Source organism: Heteronotia binoei, chromosome 6 (genome assembly GCF_032191835.1).
Source record: "Heteronotia binoei isolate CCM8104 ecotype False Entrance Well chromosome 6, APGP_CSIRO_Hbin_v1, whole genome shotgun sequence".
Classification (NCBI taxonomy): Eukaryota; Metazoa; Chordata; class Lepidosauria; order Squamata; family Gekkonidae; genus Heteronotia; species Heteronotia binoei.
Window position 1 is genome coordinate 126831751 of NC_083228.1, and position 26865 is coordinate 126858615.

Sequence of the window (26865 nt, forward strand, 5' to 3'; positions counted from 1 at the left end):
CGACTGCATTTCCCCACATCGTTGGTTCCAACATGCACCATGACCACAGGCTCCTCCCCAGCACTGTCTATCAGCCTATCTACTACACGCGTAATGTCCGCTACCTTCGCACCAGGCAGGCAAGTCACCAAACGGTCAATACGCGGTTTTGCCACCCAGCTGTCTACTTGCCTAAGGATCGAATCACCAACTACCAAGACCCCCCCTCTCCCCCTGCCCAGGGATGGTTCCTTGGCGCGAAAGGATACCTGCTCACCAACTGAAGAAGAGGTCCCTTCTGAGGGCGCATTCCCCTTATCCTCAGCAAGGTGCCCTGTTCCCTCTCGACCCTCACGCTCTCTGGCAGCAACGGGGATGCCACATTCAGAGTGGGGCTCATCTAATACGCCCCCAAGAGTCTTCCCCAATTGCCTAACTGACCGTCTCTGCTTCTCCAGGGCAGTCACCTCGGCCTCAAGGGTACGAACTCGTTCCCTGAGGACCAGGAGCTCCTTGCATCGAGCACACGCCCAAGACTTCTGTCCTGTGGGCAGATAGTCATACATGTGACACTCAGTGCAAAACACTGGAAAGCCCCCACCCCCCTGCTGGCATTCTACCTTCATGATATATATATTAAATATACAGTCCTCTTTAAATGCTGTTGTTTACGTGGCTCCCCTTCTGGAAGGTCAACTTACCTTATTGGGAGAACAAGGAAATCAGGGATCTGGGTTCCTGGTCCTTAGGAAGCCCCCAGGCCAAGAGCCCTTTAGCTCTCGCCCTTCGGCTCGCGCCAAAGCCTCGCGCCTTTGGCAAGGCGCAGCTTAAAATGCAAAGAGGGTGGAGCAGACCACTCCTAAGCAATCATCAACAATTACTCTCAATCAATCAATCAATCAATCAATCAATCAATCACTTTCACCTTTAGCCCACTCACCCAAACGTACAGCAGTTCCCCAGCTATCACAACTCAGCCTTTTCAGCAGTCACCCAAGCCTCAGAATGAAGTCTTTCAAAACGCAGAAATTCTTAGCAACTTCTCCAGCTGTCTCAGCTTATCAGAGCTGCTCTGCTCTGTTCTGTTCCTCTCAGGCCTCTCTGAGATGTGCTCAGCCTTTGGCAAGGCGCAGCTTAAAATGCAAAGAGGGTGGAGCAGACCACTCCTAAGCAATCATCAACAATTACTCTCAATCAATCAATCAATCACTTTCACCTTTAGCCCACTCACCCAAACGTACAGCAGTTCCCCAGCTATCACAACTCAGCCTTTTCAGCAGTCACCCAAGCCTCAGAATGAAGTCTTTCAAAACGCAGAAATTCTTAGCAACTTCTCCAGCTGTCTCGGCTTATCAGAGCTGCTCTGCTCTGTTCTGTTCCTCTCAGGCCTCTCTGAGATGTGCTCAGCCTTTGGCAAGGCTCAGCCTTTGGCAAGGACATTGTTTGTGAGTAGTTTACATTGGACAAGAGGTACTTTATACATGGAGTTGTTGCTTTCCTTCACCCACCTGGAGGCTGGCAACCCTGCCTGAAGATTATGTCCCAGGATTCCAACCAACACCTTACAATATGACAACAGGACAAAGGGCATTCAGCTGTCACAGCAAGTGTGCCTGTCTCTTCTCTTCCCTCATCATTAGTATTCTTTCTGGTACATGATATTATCATTTCAATTTAATTTAATTTTTCAATTTATACCCTGCCGTATCCCACAAGCGGGCTCAGGGTGGCTTACAACCATAAAAATGACATCAGAATTAAAACCACATCTCAAGAATTAAAACAGCATCATAAGACAGGTATGAGATGTATGAGATAGTACGGAAGCTAATGTGTTCCAGAAAATTCTGCAATGTTGGCACTCCGAGGACATTTCCTGTATATTCAGCCATGGCAGGGGATGGGGGCTAGGGGTTAGGGTTGCCAGCTCCAGGCTGGGAAACTCCGGGAGGTTTGGGGGTGGAGCCTGGGGAGGACAGAGACCTCAGTGGGGTACAATGCCATAGAGTCCACCCTCCCAAGCATCCATTTTCTCCAGGGGAACTCTAGAGATGAGCTGTAATTCTGGGGCGTCTCCAGGTCCCACCAGGAGGCTGGCATCCCTATCTTGTGCGATAGCAACCCCTTTGACCACTTGAATGGTTTGAAGTAGGAAAGCAAATTATTCAGTTGCACAGTTGATATCTACAAGACCCTGGATCTTGGATATTGATTTCCAAGTTCAATTCAAAGTTATAAATTTGACCTACAAATCCAACACGGCCTGGTCTCGGGGTATCTTCTCTCTTGTTTTACGGAATGAGCTTGTCCAGCCACTGAGATGCTCCCCGGAGAACTTTATCCAGGTCACCCCCTTTCAGCATCTGCCTGTGGTGATCAAGGATAGGGCCTTTCCAGTGCTGTCAATGAAACAACGCCAAGAGGTGCACCTGGTACCTTCATGATTTGCATTTGGGTGTCAGGCAATGAGCATTTTTTTACTGAACTGTTTTTAACTACTATATTAAACAGCGGTGCTGAAGAAATAGAAAAGGAATACAAACATGCTAAATAAGTACATTGTCAAAACGATTTATCCATTACATACTATCTGCTTAAGCATAAAAACAAAAATATCCATGTTGACTTCTAATTATTCTGCTGCCAGTTCCATCCTCTATATGTTTAATTCTATATTTGGCTAATTGTTTTCTGGCTATGAGTTAATTTGATTCAGTTTCTTGACTGACCTGTGCAACTGTCTTTCTGTTGCTCTGCGATATGTCTGTTCACGTTTTGGAACTTGCTTGTTGTAGTCTGTGGGTCTGAATTGTTTCAGTCATTTTCTTGCCTACGTTATTTTTTATGTAAGCCACTATGAGCACACACACACACACACACACACACATATATATATATATATATATATATATATATATATATATATATATATATATACATACACACACACACACACACACACAAGAACATAAGAGAAGCCATGTTGAATCAGGCCAATGGCCCATCCAGTCCAACACTCTGTATCACACAGTGGCCAAAAATTTATATTTATACACACACACACACACACACACTGTGGTTAATAGCCACTGATGGACCTCTGCTCCATATTTTTATCTAATCCCCTCTTGAAGCTGGCTATGCTTGTAGCCGCCACCACCTCCTGTGGCAGTGAATTCCACATGTTAATCACCCTTTGGGTGAAGAAGTACCTCCTTTTATCTGTTCTATCCCGACTGCTCGGCAATTTCATTGAATGCCCACGAGTTCTTGTATTGTGAGAAAGGGAGAAAAGTACTTCTTTCTCTACCTTCTCCATCCCATGTATAATATTGTAAACCTCTATCATGTCACCCCACAGTCAACGTTTCTCCATGCTAAAAAGCCCCAAGCGTTTTAACGTTTCTTCATAGGGAAAGTGTTCCAAACCTGTAAACATTTTAGTTGCCCTTTTCCCAATGCTATAATATCCTATTTGAGGTGCGGTGACCAGAATTGCACACAGTATTCCAAATGAGACTGCACCATCGATTTATACAGGGGCATTATGATATATAATTGGGGGGGATACAGAGTAATTATTTTATGTAAGTAAATAAATAAATAAATAAATAAAATGTAGAACAAAGTTGGAGTCCAGTAGTACCTTTAAGACCAACAAAGTTTTATTTAGAATGTAAGCTTTCGTTGTGCTTAAAGCACACTTCATCAGACAATGAAACGGGGTACAGTTAGCAGTGCTACATATAGCTTGTGGAACTTTGTTGGTCTTAAAAATGCTACCGGACTCCAACTTTGTTCTGTTGCTTCAGCCCAACATGGCTGCCCACCTGGATCTATCTGAAGAAAATATAACCACCAATGTATCTTGTTGGTTAGGTAATCATGAAATCCTTCTTTTAAAAAAGCCCTACTTTCCTCTGAAGAATTTGGAGTGGGAAGTAGGGAATTCGGAGTGCAATCTTTTAGGGCTGCCAGGTCCCTCCTGGCAACCAATGAGGGATGGCCTGATCCAGGTTGGGTAACCCCTGGAGATTGGGGATCAAGCATACGGAGGACAAGGACCTCAGTGAGGTACAATGCCAGAGAGTCCAGATTCTAAAGCATCCAGGAAAACTGATCTCTGCAGGCTAGAGATGAACTGTAATTCCAGGGGCGGGCACCTATATCATCTCCAGGTTGGGAAATTGCTGGATATTTGGGGGGTGGAGCCTGGGGAAGGCAGGGTTGGAGGGGAGAGGGACTACAACAGGGTATAATGACACAGAGTCCATCCTCTGAAGCAACCAGGAATAGATTTCTGTCATCTGGAGATCAGTTGTAATTCTGGGAGATCTCCAGGCCAAGTCCTACCTGGATTTGGAAGTTGGCAACTCTTAATGGAAGCCTCCATTTTGTTCTCACAACAGTTTAGTGATCTAGCTTGGACTAAGAAGTAGCAATTGGCCCAAGGTCACACAGAGCTGAGATTTGTACTTGGGGCCTCCTTGTCTCTAACCTAACACCTATATACATATATTCAAAAATCATAGAAATTAGGGAGGAGAAATCACTGGTACTTACTGAATTGCTGTCTCCCTTCTCTCTTTTTCTCCCTCCCCTTGAAGATGGAAGCTATAAACAGAACCGACCAAACCTCACTTCTCTATTAGTCCAGCCTATTTCTGTGATGCTGGCAAGAAAGCTGCTCTTTTCCCCTAAGGAAGGGGTTGAAAATGAAGCATGCAGGCCGCTGGAATTGCCGGGGACAGGTAATGCCTTTCCCGCTCTCTCTCTCCTTCCCTCAATTATAGGGGGTGGGGGGATTGGGAGATGATGCTTGTTAATTCTGAAGATTCTTTAAGCCCTCCAAATACACGGTGTGTAATTGCATGTAATTGGGTGCCTTGACCAATTGCGAGTACGCATTCTAAAAACAGGCCCAGGTTGGGGGTGGGGAAGTGTAGCATTTTTGTGCTGAAGAACTGGTTGAGAGTGAACGAAATGTTATGAAATGCCAAAGATGAGAGGAGCCTTTTTTTTTTTTAAAGTATCCTCTCTCTGTGTGTATGTTAATTAAATAACTCATAGTTGTCAAGACACAGTGAGCTTGTCAGTCTTGGATTCTGCCAAGATCTAACTGATGGAAAGAGATATCCAGAGCTCTGAGCCTCTTAGTACGAGCATTAAAGCCTAATTCGTACTATTGACTGGGGAAAAAAATTCCCCCTGCCTCGATCTGGCGTGCCCCAAGAGAGGCTTCGTTGGCTGCGATGCAATTTGTTAGGCCTTGTTGGACAACATTGCCTATCAGGGAGGCATTTTGGTTACCGGGGGAGTGCTCCATCGATCGCTTTTGTCGTCTTTGTGCCTCCGGCATATATATTAAACCCATATCTACGTCTGTGTCGTCCTTAATTTGTACATCGCTGTGAGAAAGAAAGCTTTAACTGTCTCTCCGTGTGCATTTGTGTATGTGCAACAAAACCACAGGGAGGGATGTTTTGCCTAGGAAGTGTTGTTTTCCGATAACAAAGAAATAAGAATTGTTTGAGTGGGATTTGGGGAGAAGCGTTCAGAATGCATCACGATCAGGGCTTTTTTGTAGCAGGGCCTACTGTAAGCTCCAGGAGGATTGGCTACTTCGGAGGGTGTGTGGCCTAATATGCAAAGGAGTTCCTGCTACCAAAAAAAGCCCTGATTGTGATGCAGTCAGTATCTCCCTAATACAGGTTGGAGATCTCCCTGAATTTCAGATGATCTCCAGACTACAAGGATCAGTTCCCTTGACACAAATGACATCCCTGGAGGGTGGACTGTATGTCATCATGCCTCAACAATGTCCTTCCCCCCTCCAAATCATTCCCTCCTCAAACTCTATAGCCCAATCTCCTGGATTTTCCCAACTAGAGTTGCCGGGTCCCTCCTGGCAACCATCAGTGGTGGTGGGTGTTTACTGGGAACAGCAGGGAGACCCATCTGACATACAGTAGTGAGGCTACATCATTGTACATGTGACCGAGAAGTGACGTCAGGGACATCCGGGCAATGTTCTAGTGTTTTTTTTGGGGGGGGACTCTATGGTAAATTTGGCTTCTTCCATAGAGTTTTTGTCCATATAGCAGAGTGTTGACCCAATGTCCAGGATGTGATGATGTCATTTCTGGGTCACATGGGCAGTAACATAGACACTGCACTGCATGTCAGGTGCATCTCCCTCTTTGGAGGGTTAAGTTCCCCCTCGCCAGCCAGCTGATCAGTGCAGAGAAGTAGGGCCTGTCAGTGGAGGAACTTGCCTTCACTGGGGGGGGGGGGGTGGCATTCCAAACCCAAAATTGACAACCCTGTCCACAAAAACAAGCAGGTTCTTTCCATCAAAGGCAGCAGATGTCTTTTTTTTTTTTAATGGATGTTGAATGATTGGAATGTTCCTGAATTTTGTGACTACTCCCATTTGGATTCTAAAATTAGCATTTCTTTTATGAAATGACATCTTTTTTTTTTCCTGACCCAAAGAGTGAAACTCAATAATATAATGGATGTTATAACTATAACAGATGTTTGGTTTTGGGTACAATTGCCCTGCACACCTGAATATGTGCCAAGAAAAAAAACAAGCAATATCACTGATCTGCCAGAGACCCCCAATGTTGTGATGAAGGTCGTTCGGCTGTAGTAAGGGTGCAGAGGGTCCATTTTCAATGAATGTCAGAAGAGTATCTTGTTAGGCTCTAACGAGCCACTTAATTTACCAGAATCATTGGATCGTTCTCACACACATCGTATTTACACATCAGGCAACAAAGTCTCTAATCAATTGGAAAGTCGACCCCACCCCCCAAAAAAATCTTGCTTGAAATCATGGTGACCACCTAATTCGTAGTGGGATACCATTATAGTCCAAAGCTTGCTTTAGAGAGGGCATTTAAATACGGCTCCTCATGTGTGCTCCTGATTGGTCGGTAGGCTTCCCAATCCCCAGGTCCCAGCAGGGGATCCCCTGGTTTTACAGGCTTCCCCCCTCCCCCAGCCAGCTGGCCGGCAGGGGAAGCCCCTCCCCCACAGACATTATGCACCTCCATGAACAATTCCCATAGGAAATGATGGGGAATTGATCTGCGGGTATCGGGGGCTCTGGGGGGCTGTTTTTTGAGATAGATGTGCCAAATTTTCAGTATAGCATCTAGTGCCTCTCCCCAAAATACCCCCCAAGTTTCAAAAGGATTGGACCAGGGGGTCCAATTCTACGAGTCCCAAAAGAAGGTGCCCCTATCTTTCATTATTTTCTATGGAAGGAAGGCATTTTAAAAGGTGTGCTGTCCCTTTAAATGTGATGGCCAGAACTCCCTTGGAGTTCAATTCTGCTTATCACACCCTTGCTCCTGGCTCCACCCCCAATGTCTCCTGGCTCCACCCCTAAAGTCTCCCGGCTCCACCCCCAAAGTCCCCAGATATTTCTTGAATTGGACTTGGCAATCCTATTGGTTGGACTGCATGAAGAAGAACTAGAACTTTAAAAGGGCAGGACTGTGATTTCTTCCAGCGCAGCCTCCAGCCAGGAGGGGGCATCTAATGGTTTACAAAGGTTTGTGTAGCTTTGTGCTTTGTCATTGGTGCCCAATATATAAAAAAAATAGTCACTAATTTTCCTTTGACCCGCATGAATTAAATTGCATTATGCATATTATGCATTTATTATATTATGCATATTTGCATGTATGAATGTAATCCCTGCCAGCATAAACACGGATCAGGAGAAGGTGTCTTATGTTCCACAAGGCCTGGGTGGAGCTCTGTACTTTGACCTTTGGTGTCCAGTAGATCCAAAAAGGGAGACCAGTTTTCATTTAACCCAAATGGAGTGAATTTTATTATGCATATCCATCAGGAAAATCATATTAGCGTTGTTATTTGTCACTCAAGGTCTTTTTTTTAATCAGTCAAAGTTTATTTGGAGTTTGGGGAGGAAATAGGGCTGCATCAAATTAAACAAACAAGAGTCCAAGGGATCAATCACTTGCACGAGAGAAGAGACAGAAGAGTGGGTTTCTATTACAGCAGCGTCCGCTCATTCATCAGCCATGCCAAATAAGGCGTTGCATGAGAACGCTTACGGTATATTCAGCATTCTGTCTGTAGCCATTGATTCGCAATTAACTTTCTTCATAGGCTATTTGATACACTGCTAAGCAAGAATTAATTTTGCAGAGATAAATGTACTGTATTAATGATGTGGTATGGAATATTTTCCTGCCTTGTTGGCTCGCAACAAAGATTGTTTTCCTTTTCAGACGGCACCGGAATGGTTATTTTATTATTATTATTTTCAAACACACAGGCCCGCAAACACATGCTAATGAGAAACCGTTGTTTCAAAATCATTTGTGTGCTTTGAATCAAAGCGGTGGCCAGTCCAAGATTTAAAAAGGCACAAGGAGAAAGTAATTAAAACTAATTAAATATTACCTGTATTTTCAGCTTCATGTATTTTCGACTGTCCTTCACATCCTATTGCCCTGAGATCTTGGAATGGAGACATGAGACATAGAAATGTGGGCAAAACTAGTTTTATATGAGGCTGATCAGTATCGTAAAGTTCTCCTGAACTGGTGTGGGTTATCAACAGGTAGCTGGGTCAGGCTGCCAACATCTGTAGGCAACCCTACTAAGAACATAAGAGAAGCTATCTTGGATCAGGCCAATGGCCCATCCAGTCCAACAATCTGTCTTTGCCAAACCCAGGTTGAGAAATTTCTGGAGATTTGAAGGTGAAGCCTGGGCAGGGCGGGGTTTGGAGAGGGGAGGGACCTCAAAAGAGTATAGTGCCATAAAGGTAAAAGTAGTCCCCTATGAAAGCACTGAGTTGTTACCCATAGGGTGACGTCACATCATGATGTTTTCTTGGCAGACATTTTTTTTTGCGGGGGGGGGGATAGTTTGCCATTGCCTTTCCCAGTCATCTACAATTTACCCCCAGCAAGCTGGGTACTCATTTTACCAACTTCAGAAGGATGGAAGGCTGAGTCAACCTTGAGCCAGCTACCAGGATCGAACTCAGGTTGCGAACAGAGCTTGGACTGCAGTACTGCAGACCTGTCAGGAACAGCATCTGAGGCACTGGAGGCCATGTGACATGGTTCTGCCAGGCCTAAAGCTGCCAGGGGGGCATTTACCATAGAGATTATGGGAATTCCTAAAAGTGTCACGGACATGGCAACATCACTTCCAAATGCTCAACCAGAAGTGACATCATGGCATTCTGTTTCTCCCCGCCTCTCCAGGTTCTGCCCACAAAAAGCTCTTGTGGGTTTCCAGCAAAGGATTGGCAACCCAAGCTAGGCCACATGCAGCCCAGAGGCCATAGGTTGGGCACCCTAGGTCTAAAGATAGCAAAATCAGTGTTAAAGTATGCTGCAATTCTAGCAAGTTTGCTAAAATCATCTGTATGAAACACCCACATCACTTCATGAAACGATTTCACCTATGTTGGCATACTGCAGGAAACCAGGGCTTTTTTGAGCAGGAACACACAGGAACACAGTCGGGGTGTGGCCTAATATGCAAATAAGTGCCCACTGAGCTTTTTCTACAAAAAAGCCCTGTGTGAAACAATGGTGATATTGGGGGTGTGGCTTAATGTGCAGATGAGTTCCTGTTGAGCTTTTTTCCACAGAAAAGCCTTGCAGGAAACTATTCCAATGTATTTTGTCTTCTTTCTGACGTTCATATTGTGGTCCCACAGATGAACAGAGATGTCAGGTGAAAAATTCTCCAGTGCTTCACCCACCCCCCATGGAACAAAATCCATTTTGAAGGATTCAGTGTTCCATAAATTTTAATGCTTTTAATGCAATTAATGCATGCCATTTCCAACATAATATTAGGCAAGCTTGACAATTTCAATGTTGTAATTAATGTAATTAAGATTTTTAAGGTGATTCTATCTAGGAATTGTTTTACTAATTTGTAGCCTTGGGGGCTTACAAGTATACACAATAATCCAACATAAAATATCAGGTTATGAATTCATCTGATTTTGTATGCAGACCAAATCAGGAAGTTCCTCTTCTGAGGAGGCATCTTTGCCCTCCTCTTCTGAGGAGAAGCCTGAGGCATCTTTTCCCTCCTCTTCTGAGGAGAAGTCTGAGGCATCTTTGCCCTCCTCTTCTGAGGAGAAGTCTGAGGCGTCTTTGCCCTACCTGCAGGTGGGGTCGGGGCAAGCTTTGACAGCAACCCAGTGACCTCCATGGGTGGGAGTTAAACTCTGTTAAAATGTGTGTGTGTGTGTGAAGTGCCATCATGTCCCTAGGGATACTAGTGTCCAGGTGGGGCATGGGGATTTCCTGGAATTACAGCTCATTTACAGAGATCAGTCCCCCTGCAGAAAATGGATGCTTTGTAGGGTCATTATCTCCCACTATGGCATTATACCTGACTGAGGCCCCTGTCCTCCCCAGTCTCCACCCCCAAATCTCCAGGAGTTTCCCAACCTAGATCTGGCAGCCCCACCCCCCAACTCCCACCAGAGGTCAGGGGCAACCTGACAACCCTATGGCGACCCTATGAATTAATGACCTCCAAAATGTTCTATTGTTGACAGCCTATCTCAGGTCCTGCAAACTGAGGGTCGTGACTTCTTGGATTGAGTCAATCCATTTCAGGTTGGGTCTTCTTTTTCTCCTGCTGGGTGCAATTTTATTGGCTTTTCCAGGGAGTCTTGTCTTCTCATGATGTGACTGAAGTATGATAACCTCAGTTTAGTCGTTTTAGCTTCTCAGCAGAGTTCAGGCTTGATTTGATATAGAACCCACTTATTTGTCATTTTGGCAGTCACATAATGCTGTCTGCTCACACCACATTTCAATTTAATCTTTTTCTTTGCCACTTTTCTTCATTGTTAAGGTTAAGGTCCCCTCGTCGAGTCAGCAGAGGGATTTGGGGGGGAGTTCCTGGAGTGGATAGGGATGTTGTTCCTGTAGTGGATAGGGATGTCGAAAGCGATGTCAGCATTTCAGTAGCGATACTTTGCTTTTTGGGCAAAACTCTATGGTAAAACTGGCCTCAAATAATGGAGTTTTGCCCAAAAAGCAGAGCATCACCCCTCCCCCCGACATCATCGACACACTGACTTCACTGCTGGGTGACATCAGTGCATTGCACGTGGCGTCGCTGCTTGGGGGTGAGATTTCTTCACTGATCAGCAGTGGGCAAGAGCCCACAAAAGTGAAGAATCCTTCCCCCCACAGGCACACCTGAGGAATCCCTATCATTGTCTAGCCTTCACACCCATACATAGTAATGGAGAATACTGTAGTATGAATTATCTTGGCCTTGGTTGCCAGCATCACATCCTCACACTTTATGGATCTTCTCTAGCTCCTCCATGGGTCCCCATCCCAATCTCAGACTCCTTTTGGTTTATTGGTTGTAGTCACCACTTCTTCTTCTTCTTCTTTCTTCATTGTCTTCTTCTTCTTGTAAAAAAGGAGCAAGTTGCAGAAAGCAAAGGAACAGAAAATAGTTGGGTGGAAAACTAAACCCACATTGAAGCATGCACAGTTCTGCCAGTCTGTTGACATTTTCCAGTACCTTAGGATTGTTGTTTTCCCCTTAATTTTAAACAACATAAGGAAAGCACATGTTCCGTTGTCTTATTATTTTTTACAGCTGTTATTCAAATAATTTCTACACACAGCTTTTCCTTGGTTTATGTAGAACATAGAAACTATACTTTGCGTGTTTCATTTCATAATCAGTTTCATTTCAAATAAAAATTAACACAATGGCACCCCATTTTTTTAAAAAAAGCTTCCAAAGTAGAAGTGAAAATAAATATGCTGAACTGATTTGTGTTCTATTTAGAGCCCAGAGTTGGCACCCATCCTTGTTCATAACACTCATCCTGTAATGTCTTGTAGTTTTTCGTTGGAAGATGGAGCTAAACTTGAACCATTAACGATAACAATAATCCCTTTCTGTTCTTTTAGTGGGGAAGTAGCTTTTATAGCTTAGATAAAGTTTAAAGAATATTTCAAGCCGCATTAAACTGAAGTCTCCCTGTCACTTTCCAGAGCATAAAGGAGAAAGAGATAAAGTTGTCAAGACCTTTTTAAAAGTCTTTCGTTGGACGTCTAATGCTAGAAACGCAGATTTGGTTGTCAGGAATGTTTAAGGGAAATTAAATTTTACTTCTTTTCCATACTCCATTGAGAGCTCTCTCAGCCTTTTGTTAGGTGCAGTAAGCCTTTAAGCCAAGTAATGGCACTGTAACTATACGTCTGTTCATTTTGTTATCTGATTCCAGAAGATGTCAGTTGCCAATGGAGGACATTCGATTTTGTCATTATCTTTATAAGTGACTACAAGTTACTGGAGACATGGGGCTGCCACTAAAAATGGCTTCTCCCCTCCTCTTCTGTAACATGGTCACCAGGGCTTTTTTTTAATAGCAGGATCTCCTTTGCATATTAGGCCACACACACACCCTGATGCAGCCAATCCTCCTGGAGCTTACAGTAGGCCCTGTACTAAGAGCCCTGTGAGCTCTTGGGGGATTGGCCACATCTGGGGTGTGTGGCCTAATATGCAAAGGAGTCCCTGCTACAAAAAAAAAATCATGTGGTAGTTATAGGGTTGCCAAGTCCAATTCAAGAAATATCTAGGGACTTTGGGGGTGGAGCTAGGAGACTTTGGGGTGGAGCCAGGAGACACTGGGGGCGGAGCCAGGAGCGAGGGTGTGACAAGCATAATTGAACTCCAAGGGAGTCCTGGCCATCACATTTAAAGGGACAGCACACCTTTTAGAATGCCTTCCTTCCATAGAAAATAATGAAGGATAGGGACACCTTCTTTTGGGGCTCATAAAATTGGACCCCCTGGTCCAATCATTTTGAAACTTGGGAGGTATTTTGGGGAGAGGCACTAGATGCTATACAGAAAATTTGGCACCTCTACCTCAAAAACAGCCCCCCCAGAGCCCCTGACACCCGCAGATCAATTCCCCATCATTCCCTATGGGAATTGTTCCTGGAGGTGCATAATGGCTGTGGGGGTGGGGCTTCCCCCGCCGGCCAGCTGGCTGGGGGAAGGGGGAAGCCTGTAAAACCAGGGGATCCCCCGCTGAGACCTGGGGATTGGGAAGCCTAGGTAGTTATATGCTTCCTGGCCAACTGCAGCCAGTGACCTATAGTAACAAAACACAAAGAATTGTGATCTAATGACAGAGTAAGCGCTATTATATGACACAGAGAAGAGCGGACATGTAGATGCCATTTTGTGTGGTAACTGTCTGTCTCCCATACAATGTAGTTCTGCTTTGAGATTTGAAGCAGGCCTTTCCTTTACAAGCTGTGGCTCGTGTGGCTTCCCCACTGCCACGACAGCACAGTAGATTGGAGAAAAATCCAAAGGTTTCTGTGAATATCCAGCCTCAATATATATAAAGCACAATGAAGGAATTATAAATATAAATTATAATATTACAAATACTTAAATAACGCCATAGTACAAGAAATAGGAAAAGGAAAGGTCCCCTGTGCAAGCACCAGTCGTTTCCGACTCTGGGGTGACGTTGCTTTCACAACATTTTCACAGCAGACTTTTTATGGGGTGGTTTGCCATTCCCTTCCCCAGTCATCTACACTTTCCCCCCAGCAAGCTGGGTACTCATTTTACTGACCTTGGAAGGATGGAAGTAGGGTTGCCAAGTCCAATTCAAGAAATATCTGGGGACTTTGGGGGTGGAGCCAGGAGACTTTGGGGGTGGAGCCAGGAACAAGGGTGTGACAAGCATAACTGAACTCCAAGGGAGTTCTGGCCATCACATTTAAAGGGACAGCACACTTTTTAAAATGTCTTCCTTCTATAGGAAATAATGAAGGATAGGGGCACCTTCTTTTGGGGCTCATAGAATTGGACCCCCTGGTCCAATCGTTTTGAAACTTGGGGGGTACTTTGGGGAGAGGCACTAGATACTATACTGAAAATTTGGCGCCTCTACCTCAAAAAATAGCTCCCCCAGAGCCCCCGAAACCTCCAGATCAATTCCCCATTATACCCTATGAGAAACGATTTCCATAGGGAATAATGAAGACGTTTCCCTCTACACACACACACACAAACACACACACACCTTCTCACAAATCTGATGTAGGGGACTGCCCTCTCTACTCACCAGCCAGCTTATTTCAGCAACAGACACAGAAAGTTGAAGCCTTTCACCACCTCTGGAGGTGCAAAGGCACATGGTCCTTTGGGGCGGGGCAGGAAGCAGCCCGGGAAAGCTCCGGCTGCTGCGATAGAGCTCGGTGGGAAGGGGAGGGGCAAAGAGAAGCTGCTGCAATCGAGGTGAGAAGGGAAGGGAAGGGAGGAGGAGAAACATTGGGGATTGGTGGGAACGGGAGAGGAGAAGCTGCTGGGATCGTGGCTGGGTGGGAAGGGCTGCCATTCCCCCCGCTTTCTGAATTTTTGGCCAGCGGGGGGAGGAGGCTCCAAATTGGGGGTCCCCCGCCCAGGTGGGGGATTTGGGAAGCCTAGATGGAAGACTGAGTCAACCTTGGGCCGGCTACCTGAATCCAGCTTCTGCTGGAATCGAACTCAGGTCATGAGCAGAGAGTTCAGATCACAGTACTGCAGTACTGCTGCTTTACCACTGTGCACCACGGGGCAGAGATAGAAATGGCACAAATTGGACCCATAAATTCTGCATGCATTCAAATAGCAAACTTACGCTAATGATGTCCACAAGAGTCCAAATCAATTTCCTATAAACTCTATTGGCACATTTTTTTATTTATTTATTTTTTTATTTATTCGGGATTTGTATCCCGCCCTTCCCACGAGTGGCTCAGGGCGGCTTCCAACAATAACAATTTAACAATTTAAATATAAACGATTAAATACTTCACATTTAAACATTAAAACCAATACATTTCAATTCATAAAAACAATGCAGCTTAAAACCAATATCATATCATTTTATATAAACAGATGGCAGGCCAGTTACATCAGGTTCCATCCCGGCTAGGTGTAGGCTAGCCGGAAGAGGGTCGTCTTACAGGCCCTGCGGAATTGAGCCAAGTCCCGCAGGGCCCTCACCTCTTCCGGCAGCTGATTCCACCAAGTGGGGGCCATAACGGAGAAAGCCCTATCTCGAGTGACTTTCAGGCGGGCTTCTTTTGGCCCGGGGATAGAGAGGAGATTTTGTGTTCCTGACCTCAGTGCTCTCTGGGGAACGTATGGGGAGAGACGGTCCCTCAGGTAGGCAGGTCCCAGGCCATATAGGGCTTTAAAGGTAATAACCAGCACCTTGTACCGGACTCGATACATCACTGGAAGCCAGTGCAGAGTCCGAAGACCCGGCCGAATGTGTCCCCACTTTGGGAGACCCAATAACAGCCGGGCCGCGGCATTCTGCACCAGCTGCAGCTTTCGAGTCCGGGACAGGGGCAGCCCCATGTAGAGGGCATTGCAGTAGTCCAACCTCGAGGTGACCGTAGCATGGATCACTGTTGCTAGGTCGTCGCGCTCCAGGAAGGGGGCCAGCTGCCTTGCCCGCCTAAGATGAAAAAATGCGGACTTGGCAGCGGCTGCTATCTGAGCCTCCATCTTTAAGGAAGGCTCCAACAGCAACCCCAAGCTCCTGACTCTGTCCGCCGCCATCAGCGGCGCACCGTCAAAAGCTGGCAGGGGGATCCCCCCCCCCGGGCCGCGGCGACCCAAGCAAAGGACCTCTGTCTTCGTAGGATTTAGCTTCAGCCCACTCAGTCTGAGCCACTCAGCCACGGCCTGTAATGCCCGGTCCAGATTTTCCGGGGCGCAGACCGGCCAGCCGTCCATCAGTAGATAGAGCTGGGTGTCATCAGCATACTGGTGACACCCCAGCCCATACCTTCGGGCTATCTGGGCAAGAGACCGCATGTAGATATTGAATAACATCGGGGAGAGAACCGCCCCCTGGGGCACACCACAATCAAGTGTGCGCCTCTGGGATAGCTCCCCCCCTACTGCGACCTTTTGTCCCCGACCTTCCAGGAAAGAGGAAAGCCACTGTAAGGCCAACCCCTGAATCCCCGCGTCGGCGAGGCGGCACGTCAGTAGCCGATGGTCGACCGTGTCGAACGCCGCCGACAGGTCTAACAGCATCAGCACCGCCGAGCCACCCCGATCCAGATGCCGTTGAAGGTCATCTACTAGGGCGACCAACACTGTCTCCGTCCCGTGTCCCGGGCGGAAGCCGGACTGAAATGGGTCAAGGATGGAAGCGTCCTCCAGGAAATTCTGTAATTGCATCGCCACTGCCCTCTCAATAAGTTTACCCAAAAAGGGCAAATTAGAAACCGGCCGATAATGTGCCAATTGGGCCGGATCTAAAGATGGTTTTTTTAGGAGGGGACGGACCACAGCCTCTTTGAGTGGCGTTGGAAAGTGCCCTTCCGTTAGGGATCTATTTATGATATCCCGCACAGGATATCTAAGATCCCCCTGGCAAGATTTAATAAGCCAGGAAGGGCATGGGTCCAATTTACAAGTTGTTGGGCGAGCCAATAAGAGAATCCTGTCAACTTCCTCCAGGCTGAGGGGTCTAAAGCCATCCAGAGTATAATCCGAAGACAGGCTCGGGGCCTCAGGTTCGCTAACTGTCTCCAAACTGGCAGGGGGGTCGGGGCGGAGTGACGCGATTTTATCCGCAAAAAATTTCGCAAAAGCCTCACAGCCGATTTCCAATTCAATAGAATTTAACCTGCCTTGTGGCAGCGTTGTAAGTCCTCTAATTATATCAAATAATTGTGCCGGGCGCGAAGTTGCGGACGCAATCTTAGCCGCAAAGAATACTCTCTTTGCGGATTTGATTGCCATCTCATAGGCCTTCAAACTCTCTCTATAAGATGTTCGGGTCACTTCGTCTCGAGTACGCCGCCATTGCCTCTCTAGTCGTCTGAGCTCCCGCTTTTGTTGCCGCAGCTCCCGGTTAAACCAGGGCGACGGTTTCGGGCGGGGGCGCAGAGGGCGCCTGGGTGCGATCTCCTCAATGGCCCTGGAGAGCCCATCGTTCCAGGACTCTACCAGATCATCCAGGGAATCGCCAGCGGGCCAGGTATCCCGTAGAGCCGTTAGGAACCGTTCCGGGTCCATCAGGCTCCGCGGGTGAGCTAAAATACGCTCTCCGCCTAAACAGGTTTTGGGTGACACCTCCATACGGGCCTTAAGGGCAAAGTGATCTGACCATGGCACTGCTTCCGTTGCAATATCAGTCACTGATATTCCGGCCACAAAGACCAGGTCTAACATGTGTCCCGCCTGATGAGTGGGTGTTGTAACAACCTGGGAGAGTCCTAGTGTCGCCATGGATGACACCAGGTCCATCGCCTGGCTGGACGCCGCGTCGTCGGCATGGACATTGAAGTCACCCAAGACCAAAAGCCTTGGGTGCTCCAGCGCCCAGCCCGCCGCGGCCTCCACCAGGGATGGTAAGGCGCCGGCCGGTGCGTTAGGCGGTCGGTACACCAGCCAGATCGCCAACCCCTCCCCAACATCCCACATCAGGCCAACACATTCAACGCCCGGAATCTCTGGAGCCGGAAGAGCCCTAAAGGAGTAAGCCTCTCGTATGAAAAGTGCCACCCCACCCCCCCGCCCGCTAGTCCGTGACTGATGAAAGACCGAGTATCCTGGGGGGGCGGTCTGAGAGAGAGCTACCGTCTCCCCTTCACGCACCCAGGTCTCGGTCACGCAAGCCAGGTCCATGTCCTGTTCGGTCAGGAACTCCTGTAGGACAGAGGTCTTATTATTAATGGACCTGGCATTGCATAACACCAGTGACGGAGGCGGGTGATTCAACCTGGCCCCGCTACCTGTCACCTTCGGGATGGGGCGAAGGCTGGAAGGGGGTCGAGCACTATTATGTCTCAACCTCCTTCCCTTATAGTTCTGCCTCGTCCCACCGTCATATCTTCCCCTCCCCAGGAGCACTGGAATCCCCAGGCCGATCATCTCCTGTTAATGCCACCTCGATTTGATGGAGCCGTCAGACCTACCCCTCCTCCACCCCCTCCTCCCAGCTAATCTATCTATTTTAATCCAATCTGCCAATTTACTAATCAGCTATTTAACTAGATCTCTTCCAAACTTCCCACCAATTGTTAGCTAAATTTAAATTAGTATAATCTAAAAGCTTATTAACTATAAAACCCTCCCAATAATTATCCCTCCTTAGTTAATTTGCCACAAGTCAATTATTAATTTCAAAAGCTCATTAATCATAAAAAACCCTCCCAATAACTTCTTCCTTAATTAATTTGCTATAATTCCAACTCTCACTTTAGCCAGTAACAATCTCTAATTAATTTAAATAGCCTATCAATCACAACCAATAATAAATAAATGTCACTCAATTGGCAGCTAGATCTGATGGGCGGGGGATAAGACAGGGGATGTAAACAGTTGAGTAAAGTGCTATGATTTTAAAGTGCTAGTGCCTATGGGTGCAATGTTCTCATTTTTGCCATGTCCTTATCTTTATCTTCTGGCGTACTGATATCCATATGGAGCTTGCTTCTTGTAGGGTGATGGGGGGGGGAATGCCGAGAGGTAGATAGTTGGGTAAGGGTCATTGAAATGTTCTTATATTACTTGTATGGCCGACTGGCCGACCGGCAGACTCGGACAACGTCCCGTGCAGACTCGGGGAGCTCGGGGGGTATAAGCCCCCCGCGTCCCTTTCGTCACACAGCCTCCGCCCTAATCCGCCCGTCAGCAACTCAATTCGGCCCCTTCCAGTGTTCTTCCAGACCCTTCGGTCATCAGTCAATGCCGCACTCTCCCCGATCAAAGCCCACTCCCGCGTAGGAAAGAGGGGGGGGGGGGTAAGGGGGATAAAACGCACAGCTCGCCCAGCGTTGTTGCTATCTCCTCGGCTCATAGTTCAAACTCGTGGCTCGGCTCCTCGGCTCCTCCAACCCCCGACTCCACTCCTCAGCCTCCGCGACCGCCTCAAAACGTCCCGTTACGGTCCGGCCGGCTCGGCTCCTCAACCTCCACGTTCGCCTCAGTTACGCCCGACCACGGCCCCGGCCGACTCAGTTCCTATCTTCTGTTGCAAGCACACCGCCCACAGCAGGTCCCGTCGCCGCCGCCCACAGCAGGTCCCGTCGCCGCCGCTTTTCCACTCAACTCTGCGGCCCGGCCCGGCGTGACTCGGCCCAGCACCACAAGCACGTTTGTTGTTTTCAGGGAGGGAAGACGGGTTGATGGACTTCAAAATTTCCTCACCTCCCTCTCTCAGCTGTTTATCACTCGGTCGAAGGTAGGAACGAGTAACTTGGTTTAGCTTGTGTGGCGGTGAGAGTTGTTTCTCAGGAGCTCTAACGCTAGGCTCCTTGCACCGCCGCCATCTTTGAACATCAAATTTCAGTAAGCCACTAAGGCCAGTAAAATTCTCCAAGATGTGCAGCAAACATGAAAATCTTCAAAGTGACGAGGCAGTGCTTTGATTTCCCGTTTCCAGGGCTTTTTTTTTTTTGTAGCAGGTACTCCTTTGCATATTGGGCCACACACCCCTGATATAACCAATCCTCCTGGAGCTTACAGTATGTCCTGTACTAAGGGCCCTCTAAGCTCCAGGAGAATTGGCTACATCAGGGGTGTGTGGCCTAATATGTAAACGAGTTCCTGCTACAAAGAGAAAAATAAAGCCCTGCTTGTTTCGCTTCAGCTTTGTCTAGCTTTTTCAAAAATATTTCAAAAAATATTTATCAAGGCATGGCAAGAATGCAAAGAACCATCGAATGCTTCCAGCTATCTCAAAGTGTCACAGTGGCAAAGGGGCTTCTACGTGGCAGTTTTCCCTGCCACAGTCCCCGCACAGCAGCCCCCCCCCCCAACACCATGGGTGCTTTCCCCACTTTTTTGTGGGATACTGAACTGTGTAGTCTGGATGTCAGTTGTAATTCTGAGAGCTCTCCAGGCCCCAACTGGATGCTTAACAACAATATTTGTGGGATGGGGCAGAATATAAATTGAAATTAACTTAAAATATACTGTAGAAAAATCCAAAGTGAGTTTATTCAAAAATATATACATATAGTAAAGGTTAATAAACAACATTGATGTAGTATAACATATAAAATCTCACAACAAAGTGAACATAAGTCTGTCCCTGATGACATAATCTAAATAAATTCCTATCTGGAGTCTACAGTTCATGTGTTGGACCTCTAAAGTATGGACTGTAGATCCTGCATAGGACTCCCTTTCGATTTTCATAGAATCATAGAGTTGGAAGGGATCTACAGGGTCATCTAGTCCAACCCCCTGCACAATCCAGGAAATTCACAAATATAGCCACCCCCTAAGTTCACAGGATCAGCATTGCTGTCAGATGGCCATCTAGCCTTTTAAAAGCCTCCAAGGAAGGAGAGCCTATCACCTCCCCAAAAAGCCTGTTCTACTGAGGAACCACTGTGTCACGAAGTCCTTCCTAATGTTGAGCCGGAAACTCTTCTGGTTTAATCTCCTACGTTCTGGGGTAACAGAAAACAATTCTGCACCATCCTCTATAATATATCATCTCTCAGCCACCTCCCAGATGATTTTGTCATCGGGGGCAGTTTATGTTGACTCCATTTTGCTTTTTCTACAGCATGTGTAACCTTGATCTTTCTGCAGTGTTGTTTTGTTGTTAAGCTTGTCTATTTACATGGTCTCAGTTTTTGTATGGCCCAATTGATGCTGGCAACTCTACTTTCATAGCACCATTTACAAACTCCCTGAAGCCTTCTGAATTCACATTAGAACTCTACATATTCTGGCAAGATTCCAAACCTTGCCACCAAACTCAGTGCAAACTGGATGTATCTTTAGCATAGAAATGATGCCGAGAAACATCATTTCTTACCGTCACCCTTGTCCCATTCCATAAGCAGCTCTGATGGAGCTGAAATGTAAATCTAGAAGAAGGTGAAATAACCCCAGAATGGTATTGACATTATTCCAAATAATTTCAGTATGACTTACGTAGAGTTGTATTTTTATTAACATTTGGCTGAGAAGAGGGGGAAAAAAATAAAAAGAAAGATATATTTGCTATTGCACCTGCTTCAGCCTTTAATGAGGCCATTTGTTTTCAGAGCCTAGGAGGGGAAAGGAAGAAAGATATTAGTTTTAATTAATTTTTAAAACAAACTCATTAGTCAAATACAAAGAACATGAACTTGAGAGCCCTTTTGACAATGATGGAGAGACAGGTTACTTTCCAGGTGGGAATGTACGCTCTATTTAAACATTGCTGTGTGCTCATGGAACAAGGCCAGGACATGAACTGAATGGGGAAATAGAACATGATACAGATAATAGTTGCTGAGACTGAGGGGGGAAATAACCTTCCCCCGAAGCTACCCTTTCGTTCAGTGACTATTGATCAAAAGATGCTCATGCTAACTAAGAATCTACAGCTATGGATGGAAGTTCGTGTGAATGGAAGAAAAATTTCCTCATGGAAAATCCACATTTCCCATTGTAAGCAATATGGCAATCAAGTCAAGTTTAGTTTAATATAGTCAGAGGCCCATCCAAAAAGAAAGAAAATAAGTAACAAGTGGCATTTTAAAAAAAAAAACTATACATTTGAACTTGGGCACAAAATATTATACATAAAAATTCAGTTTCCATTTCCACTTCTAGTTATAAAACATTTCTAGTTATAAAAGCTAGTTATAAAAGAGCCAGTTTGGTGTAGTGGTTAAGTGCATGGACTCTTATTTGGGAGAACCGGGTTGGATTCCCCACTCCTCCTCTTGCACCTGCTGGAATGGCCGTGGGTTAACGATAGCTCTGGCAGAGGTTGTCCTTGAAAGGGCAGCTGCTGTGAGAGCCCTCTCAGCCCCACCCACCTCACAGGGTGTCTGTTGTGAGGGGAGAAGATAAAGGAGATTGTGAGCCACTCTGAGTCTCTGATTCAGAGAGAAGGGCAATTCTGCTATAAATCTGCAATTCTTCTTCGTCTTCTAAAACATAAATTAAAATACTTCCTAGACATTTAAATGTTTTTTTATCCATTAGTTGTTTACAGAGTCTTATGGCTTGTACAGCAAACATTGCAGCCTTCATAGCAATTCCCTGGTTCCTATCCATTAAAATCTTATCTAAATACAAGCAATATGGCAATCACTTAAATGTAAGCAATATGGCAATCACTTAAATCATGCTCCCAAAACAAACGTCAGATGAGGTCCGCTTTGCATGGACTGAGCATAACCTGGGCCGGCCCTAGACTGTCTGGCACTGTAGACAAGGCTAACTTCTGGCACCCACTTCTACACTGATAACGTCACTGAGTTGCATGAGGTGGTGTCCATTTCGGTGTCCCCAGAAGGCAGGTGCCCTAGGCAGTCGCCTAGTTTGCCTAGTGACAGGGCTGGCCCTGAACACCAAGAAACTTCTGCAGAGGACTTTTGCCTTCAGTGAAAATGGAATTGATGAGAGACTGCTACTGCATAGCTTAGAGAATTTTTCAAGTTTTTGGGATCTTCCTCATTGTCTTTTTTCCTCTCCTGTGTGTCTCTATAACTTCATTTAAAAAATCTTTCCACATGTGCTTCGCTCCCTCTCGTGGTCTATTTGATATTACATAGTTAAACAACTGGTCCTTGCACAGGGGACTACCTTTACCTTTTATCTCCAGCATAAAAAGCCTGCTGCTTGCATCACTATATATCCAGTGTAAGAATAGCAAAAATCCGGATGTAAAACACATTATTTAGTGTAGTGTGAATGCACTAGGGTTGCCAAGTCCAATTCAAGAAATATCTGGGGACTTTGGGGCTGGAGCCAGGAGACATTAGGGGTAGAGCCAAGAGCAGGGGTGTGGCAAGCATAAATGAACTCCAAGGGAGTGCCAGCCATCACATTTAAAGGGACAGCACACCTTTTCAATTCCTTCCTTCCATAGAAAATAATGAAGGATAGGGGCACCTACTTTTGGGGCTCATAGAATTGGACCCCCTGGTCCAACCTTTTTGAAACTTGGGGGGTATTTTGGGGAGAGGCACTAGATGCTATACTGAAAATTTGGTGCCTCTACCCCAAAAAACAGTTCCCCCAGAGCCCCAGATACCCATGGATCAATTTTCCATGATTTTCTATGGGAATAAATCTCCATAGGGAATAATAGAGTTCCCAGCAGACATTTCCCTTCCCTTCCCCCGCTTTCTGACGACCCTGAAGCGGAGAGAGGGTCTCCAAACTGGGGGATCCCCTGCCCCCACCTGGGGATTGGCAACCCTAGAATGCACCATTAGTGTTATCAGCCGCAACGGTGAAGTCTGCCAAGAAAACGTGATGCGATGTCACCCCTTGGGTCGGTAACGATTCAGTGCTTGCACAGGGGCTTACCTTTACCTTTAATATATAAGAACACCACAATCATTTAAAAAAATAATTGTAGATTCTTAATATGGTCAGTCATAATCTGAATAGATATATGTTTTCTTTGTCTCCTAGCTGAAAGAACAGTTGTAATTCTGAATGTTCAGACTCAGCCAACGCGCAAGAAGATGTCTAATGTTATAGGGTATATAAAAGGTGCTACACTTCCTGGTACGTGTACTTTTATTTCCTCTATTTTCTTTCATTTGGGGACCAAACTACTCATTATTTGTAGTTCCATGGTACTTTCTTTTTCGGTTTCACCTTCTTCTTTTAGGAATCAGCTGTGATTACAGTTTGAAGAGAAAAATCAGCGCTGGGTGTGGGGGAGACATGGAAAGAGGCCTTCTTAATCCTTTCCCCTTGTATTATTTCTCTGTGAGAAACTGACCCCGACTGATTTAAGGCCTTTTTAAGAAGAGACATGGGAGATGAGTGGTGGTTTTCAGTTAAAATATAATTGTGTGGGGAGAAGGGTTATGAAGCACCTCTCCTTTTGTACTGGACTACTTCAAATTATACACACTGTCTGAAAGCAATCTTTGAAAAGAGCTATAAATTGTAGGTTGCCTTAAGAGTACGCGCCTCAGCCCTTCGCAATCCCAATAAAACTATCTTAATTTATGTTGTTGTTGTTGACTTGTCCAGGTTGGATTCCATGTACCATGAATGCAATGATCAAGGATCTTACTTATCTCTCCCTTTCACAGCAGTCCCTTCTAACATTGTCCAGTGTTGATTTCTGAGATCACAAGATCCCCAGTGTACCCCCCCCAGCCTGCATGTCTGTTAGTACATTTGGACTTGTGACCAACTTTCCAAGAGTCAGATGGGACTGCTACCTGGAAGGGAACAAGGGGAAGAAGTATCACCATCAGCAACTTCTGCTAACAGACATGGGATCCAACCCAATGCTTTAACTAGTCATGGGTTCTATGCCCAGGATGCTTTTCTAGTCTACCTCATTCCGCATTGGAAACATAAAGTTACCATAGAGTTTTGGGGCAAAATGTTAGAACATCACACATAAATGTGATGCCATCATTTATGTGTGATGTCATCATATGGACCATTTCAACAAGAGACTTGTGTTTTCAGAGATGGGGCTTCTCCCAAGAGCCAGCTGGCCACCAGTAGATTGGAGCTTTGAAGATCAGGGGATCCCCTGGTTGGACCAGGGGTCTGGCAACCCTAACTATATTAGAACTTATTCCTAAGTTTATTTATTAACAAAAAGAATAGTCTTTATGTCTCTCAAAACCAAGAATAGCAAAGGTATGTAACATCAAAGATGAGTACAAAATACTCTTCTGTATTATTTGTACTGTTTATTTTTCATTTTAGTTCAATAACTGTTCAGTTTCACTCATTTAGATTTTTTTTTTTGGCAACTTATTATTTTCTGGTTTTGCTTTTTGTTGCAGTTGTTCCCTTTTTGTTTAACTTACTCCATTGTCAACATCTCCAGCTATTTCTCCATCCAGTGCTGGCAAGTCTAGTTCTCCCATGGGATGATAATACAATCCTACCTCACACGAAAGCATGGAGTTGGGTGCAACGTACCTTGAGGAACAGTGCATACTCAAATAAGCCCTGTAATGAGCAAATCCTTGTATTTTCTTTTACAGGGAAGGCTGGTTCAAAAAGTCATTTTCAGCCAGGGGAAGGGGAGAAATTTTCACTTATTTCCTCCTTCCAATGCAAACCCTCCCGCCATTCATCCCGATTCATCCCATCAATCACTCAGGAGGGAATTCAGTGAACTGTTGAAAGAGAGGAGAAACATTTAAAAAAATCTCCTTTTTACAGTGTATGCCCAGAAAGTATATTTTTTTGTGTTCATTCTCTTCCATATTGATTCAAAACCTTCCTAAAATGGCTCCCATCGTGTATTCTGCTGTTTCTAAACTCGGTTTGTATTGAAGGTTCCTCTAACAATATTAACAGGTCACCAGCTCCATATCCTGTTTGAGAGGAGGCAACTAGAATGTCGTTCTACTGCTTTGACAAACAAGTCCCATTGTTGGCGGTAGGAAGTGCCACCAAGACACAGTGAATTTATGGCAACCTCTGGTGGGGTTTTCAAGGCAAGAGACATTCGGAGGTGCTTTGCCATTGTCTGTCTCTGGTATTCCCTTCCAAATATTACTCAGGGCCAACCCTGTTTAGCTCCCAAGAGCTGACAAGATCTGGCTAGCCTGGGCTAGCCAGATCAGGTTAGTTATATAGTTATTGTAGCTTATTGCTTACATTTCTTTCTTTTTTTTCCACCCAAACTGGATAAACATTTACTGATCTCCTGCAAACATATACATTGCCTACCTTTCACAGACTCTTAGCTTTACATATTTATTTTATTTATTTTGTACATTTATAGCCCGCCCTTTCCCATGAAGGGCTCAGGGCGGATTCCAACAAGCTAAAACATTAAAACCAATAATAAAACATCAAAATAGTTAAAACAATTAAACCAATACATTAAGTCAATCATTTAAGATGGCACCGATGTTATAAGCACTTGAGGCGTAATTATCGTGGGCAGCCTAAGTTGCCCCAAGATGTCAACAGTATTGGCCCCAAATGAAGTGGCAGTCATTGCTGGGAGGCTACTTGGATGGTGCAGAAGGGTGAGGATGTCCGCTTGACCCAAAAATAGACCTAGTGGAACAGTTCCGTTTTACAGGCCCTCTGGAATGGTAACAAATCTGGAAGGACTCGAATCTCTGTAGGGAGCTGATTCCACCAGGTCGGGGCCAGGGCAGAAAAGGCCCTGGCCCTGATCAAGGCAAGCCGGACGTCCTTTGGGCCAGGGATGGTCAGAAGATGTTGGCCAGCTGATCGCAATGGCCTTCGGGACTCATATAGGGAGAGATGGCCCCACAGGTATGCCAGTCCCAGGCCACACAAGGCTTTAAACGTCAATACTAAAACCTTGAAGCGGTAGCCAATGCAGACTGTGCAACATTGCCCAACTGCTTGCCCATAAAGGCAATTCAGTAAGCAATCGTGCTGCTGCATTCTGCACCAGCTGGAGTTTCCGGATCAGTCCCAAGGGCAAGCCTGCGGAGAGCGAGTTACAGTAGTCCAACCGGAAGTGGCTTTTGCATGGATCACTATAGCTAAGTCCCGAGGAGCCAGATAGGGTGCTAGTTGTTTGGCCTGTCAAAGGTGGTAGAAAGGGTGATTAACATGTGGAATTCACTGCCACAGGAGGTGGTGGCGGCCACAAGTATAGCCACCTTTAAGAGGGGTTTAGATAAAAATATGGAGCACAGGTCCATCAGTGGCTATTAGCCACAGTGTGTGTGTGTATATAAATTTTTTTGCCACTGTGTGACACAGTGTTGGACTGGATGGGCCAGTGGCCTGATCCAACATGGCTTCTCTTATGTTCTTATGTTCTAAAGCAGATCGTGCAACAATTGTGACCTGGGCCTCCATAGAAAGGGTGGCATCCAGTATCACACCCAGACTCCTCACCTTCTG

The 26865-nt window shown here is 45.8% G+C and overlaps 1 protein-coding gene across 1 annotated transcript in view; it reads left to right on the forward strand.

Annotated features, from left to right (window-relative positions):
- NAALADL2 (N-acetylated alpha-linked acidic dipeptidase like 2) overlaps positions 1-26865 on the forward strand; it is a 937215-nt gene that overhangs the window by 619063 nt on the left and 291287 nt on the right. Inside the window, exons 6-7 of the mRNA XM_060242532.1 lie at positions 4587-4730; positions 23455-23550. Coding sequence (XP_060098515.1) covers positions 4587-4730; positions 23455-23550 — 240 coding nt within the window. The remainder of the gene's footprint in view (positions 1-4586; positions 4731-23454; positions 23551-26865) is intronic.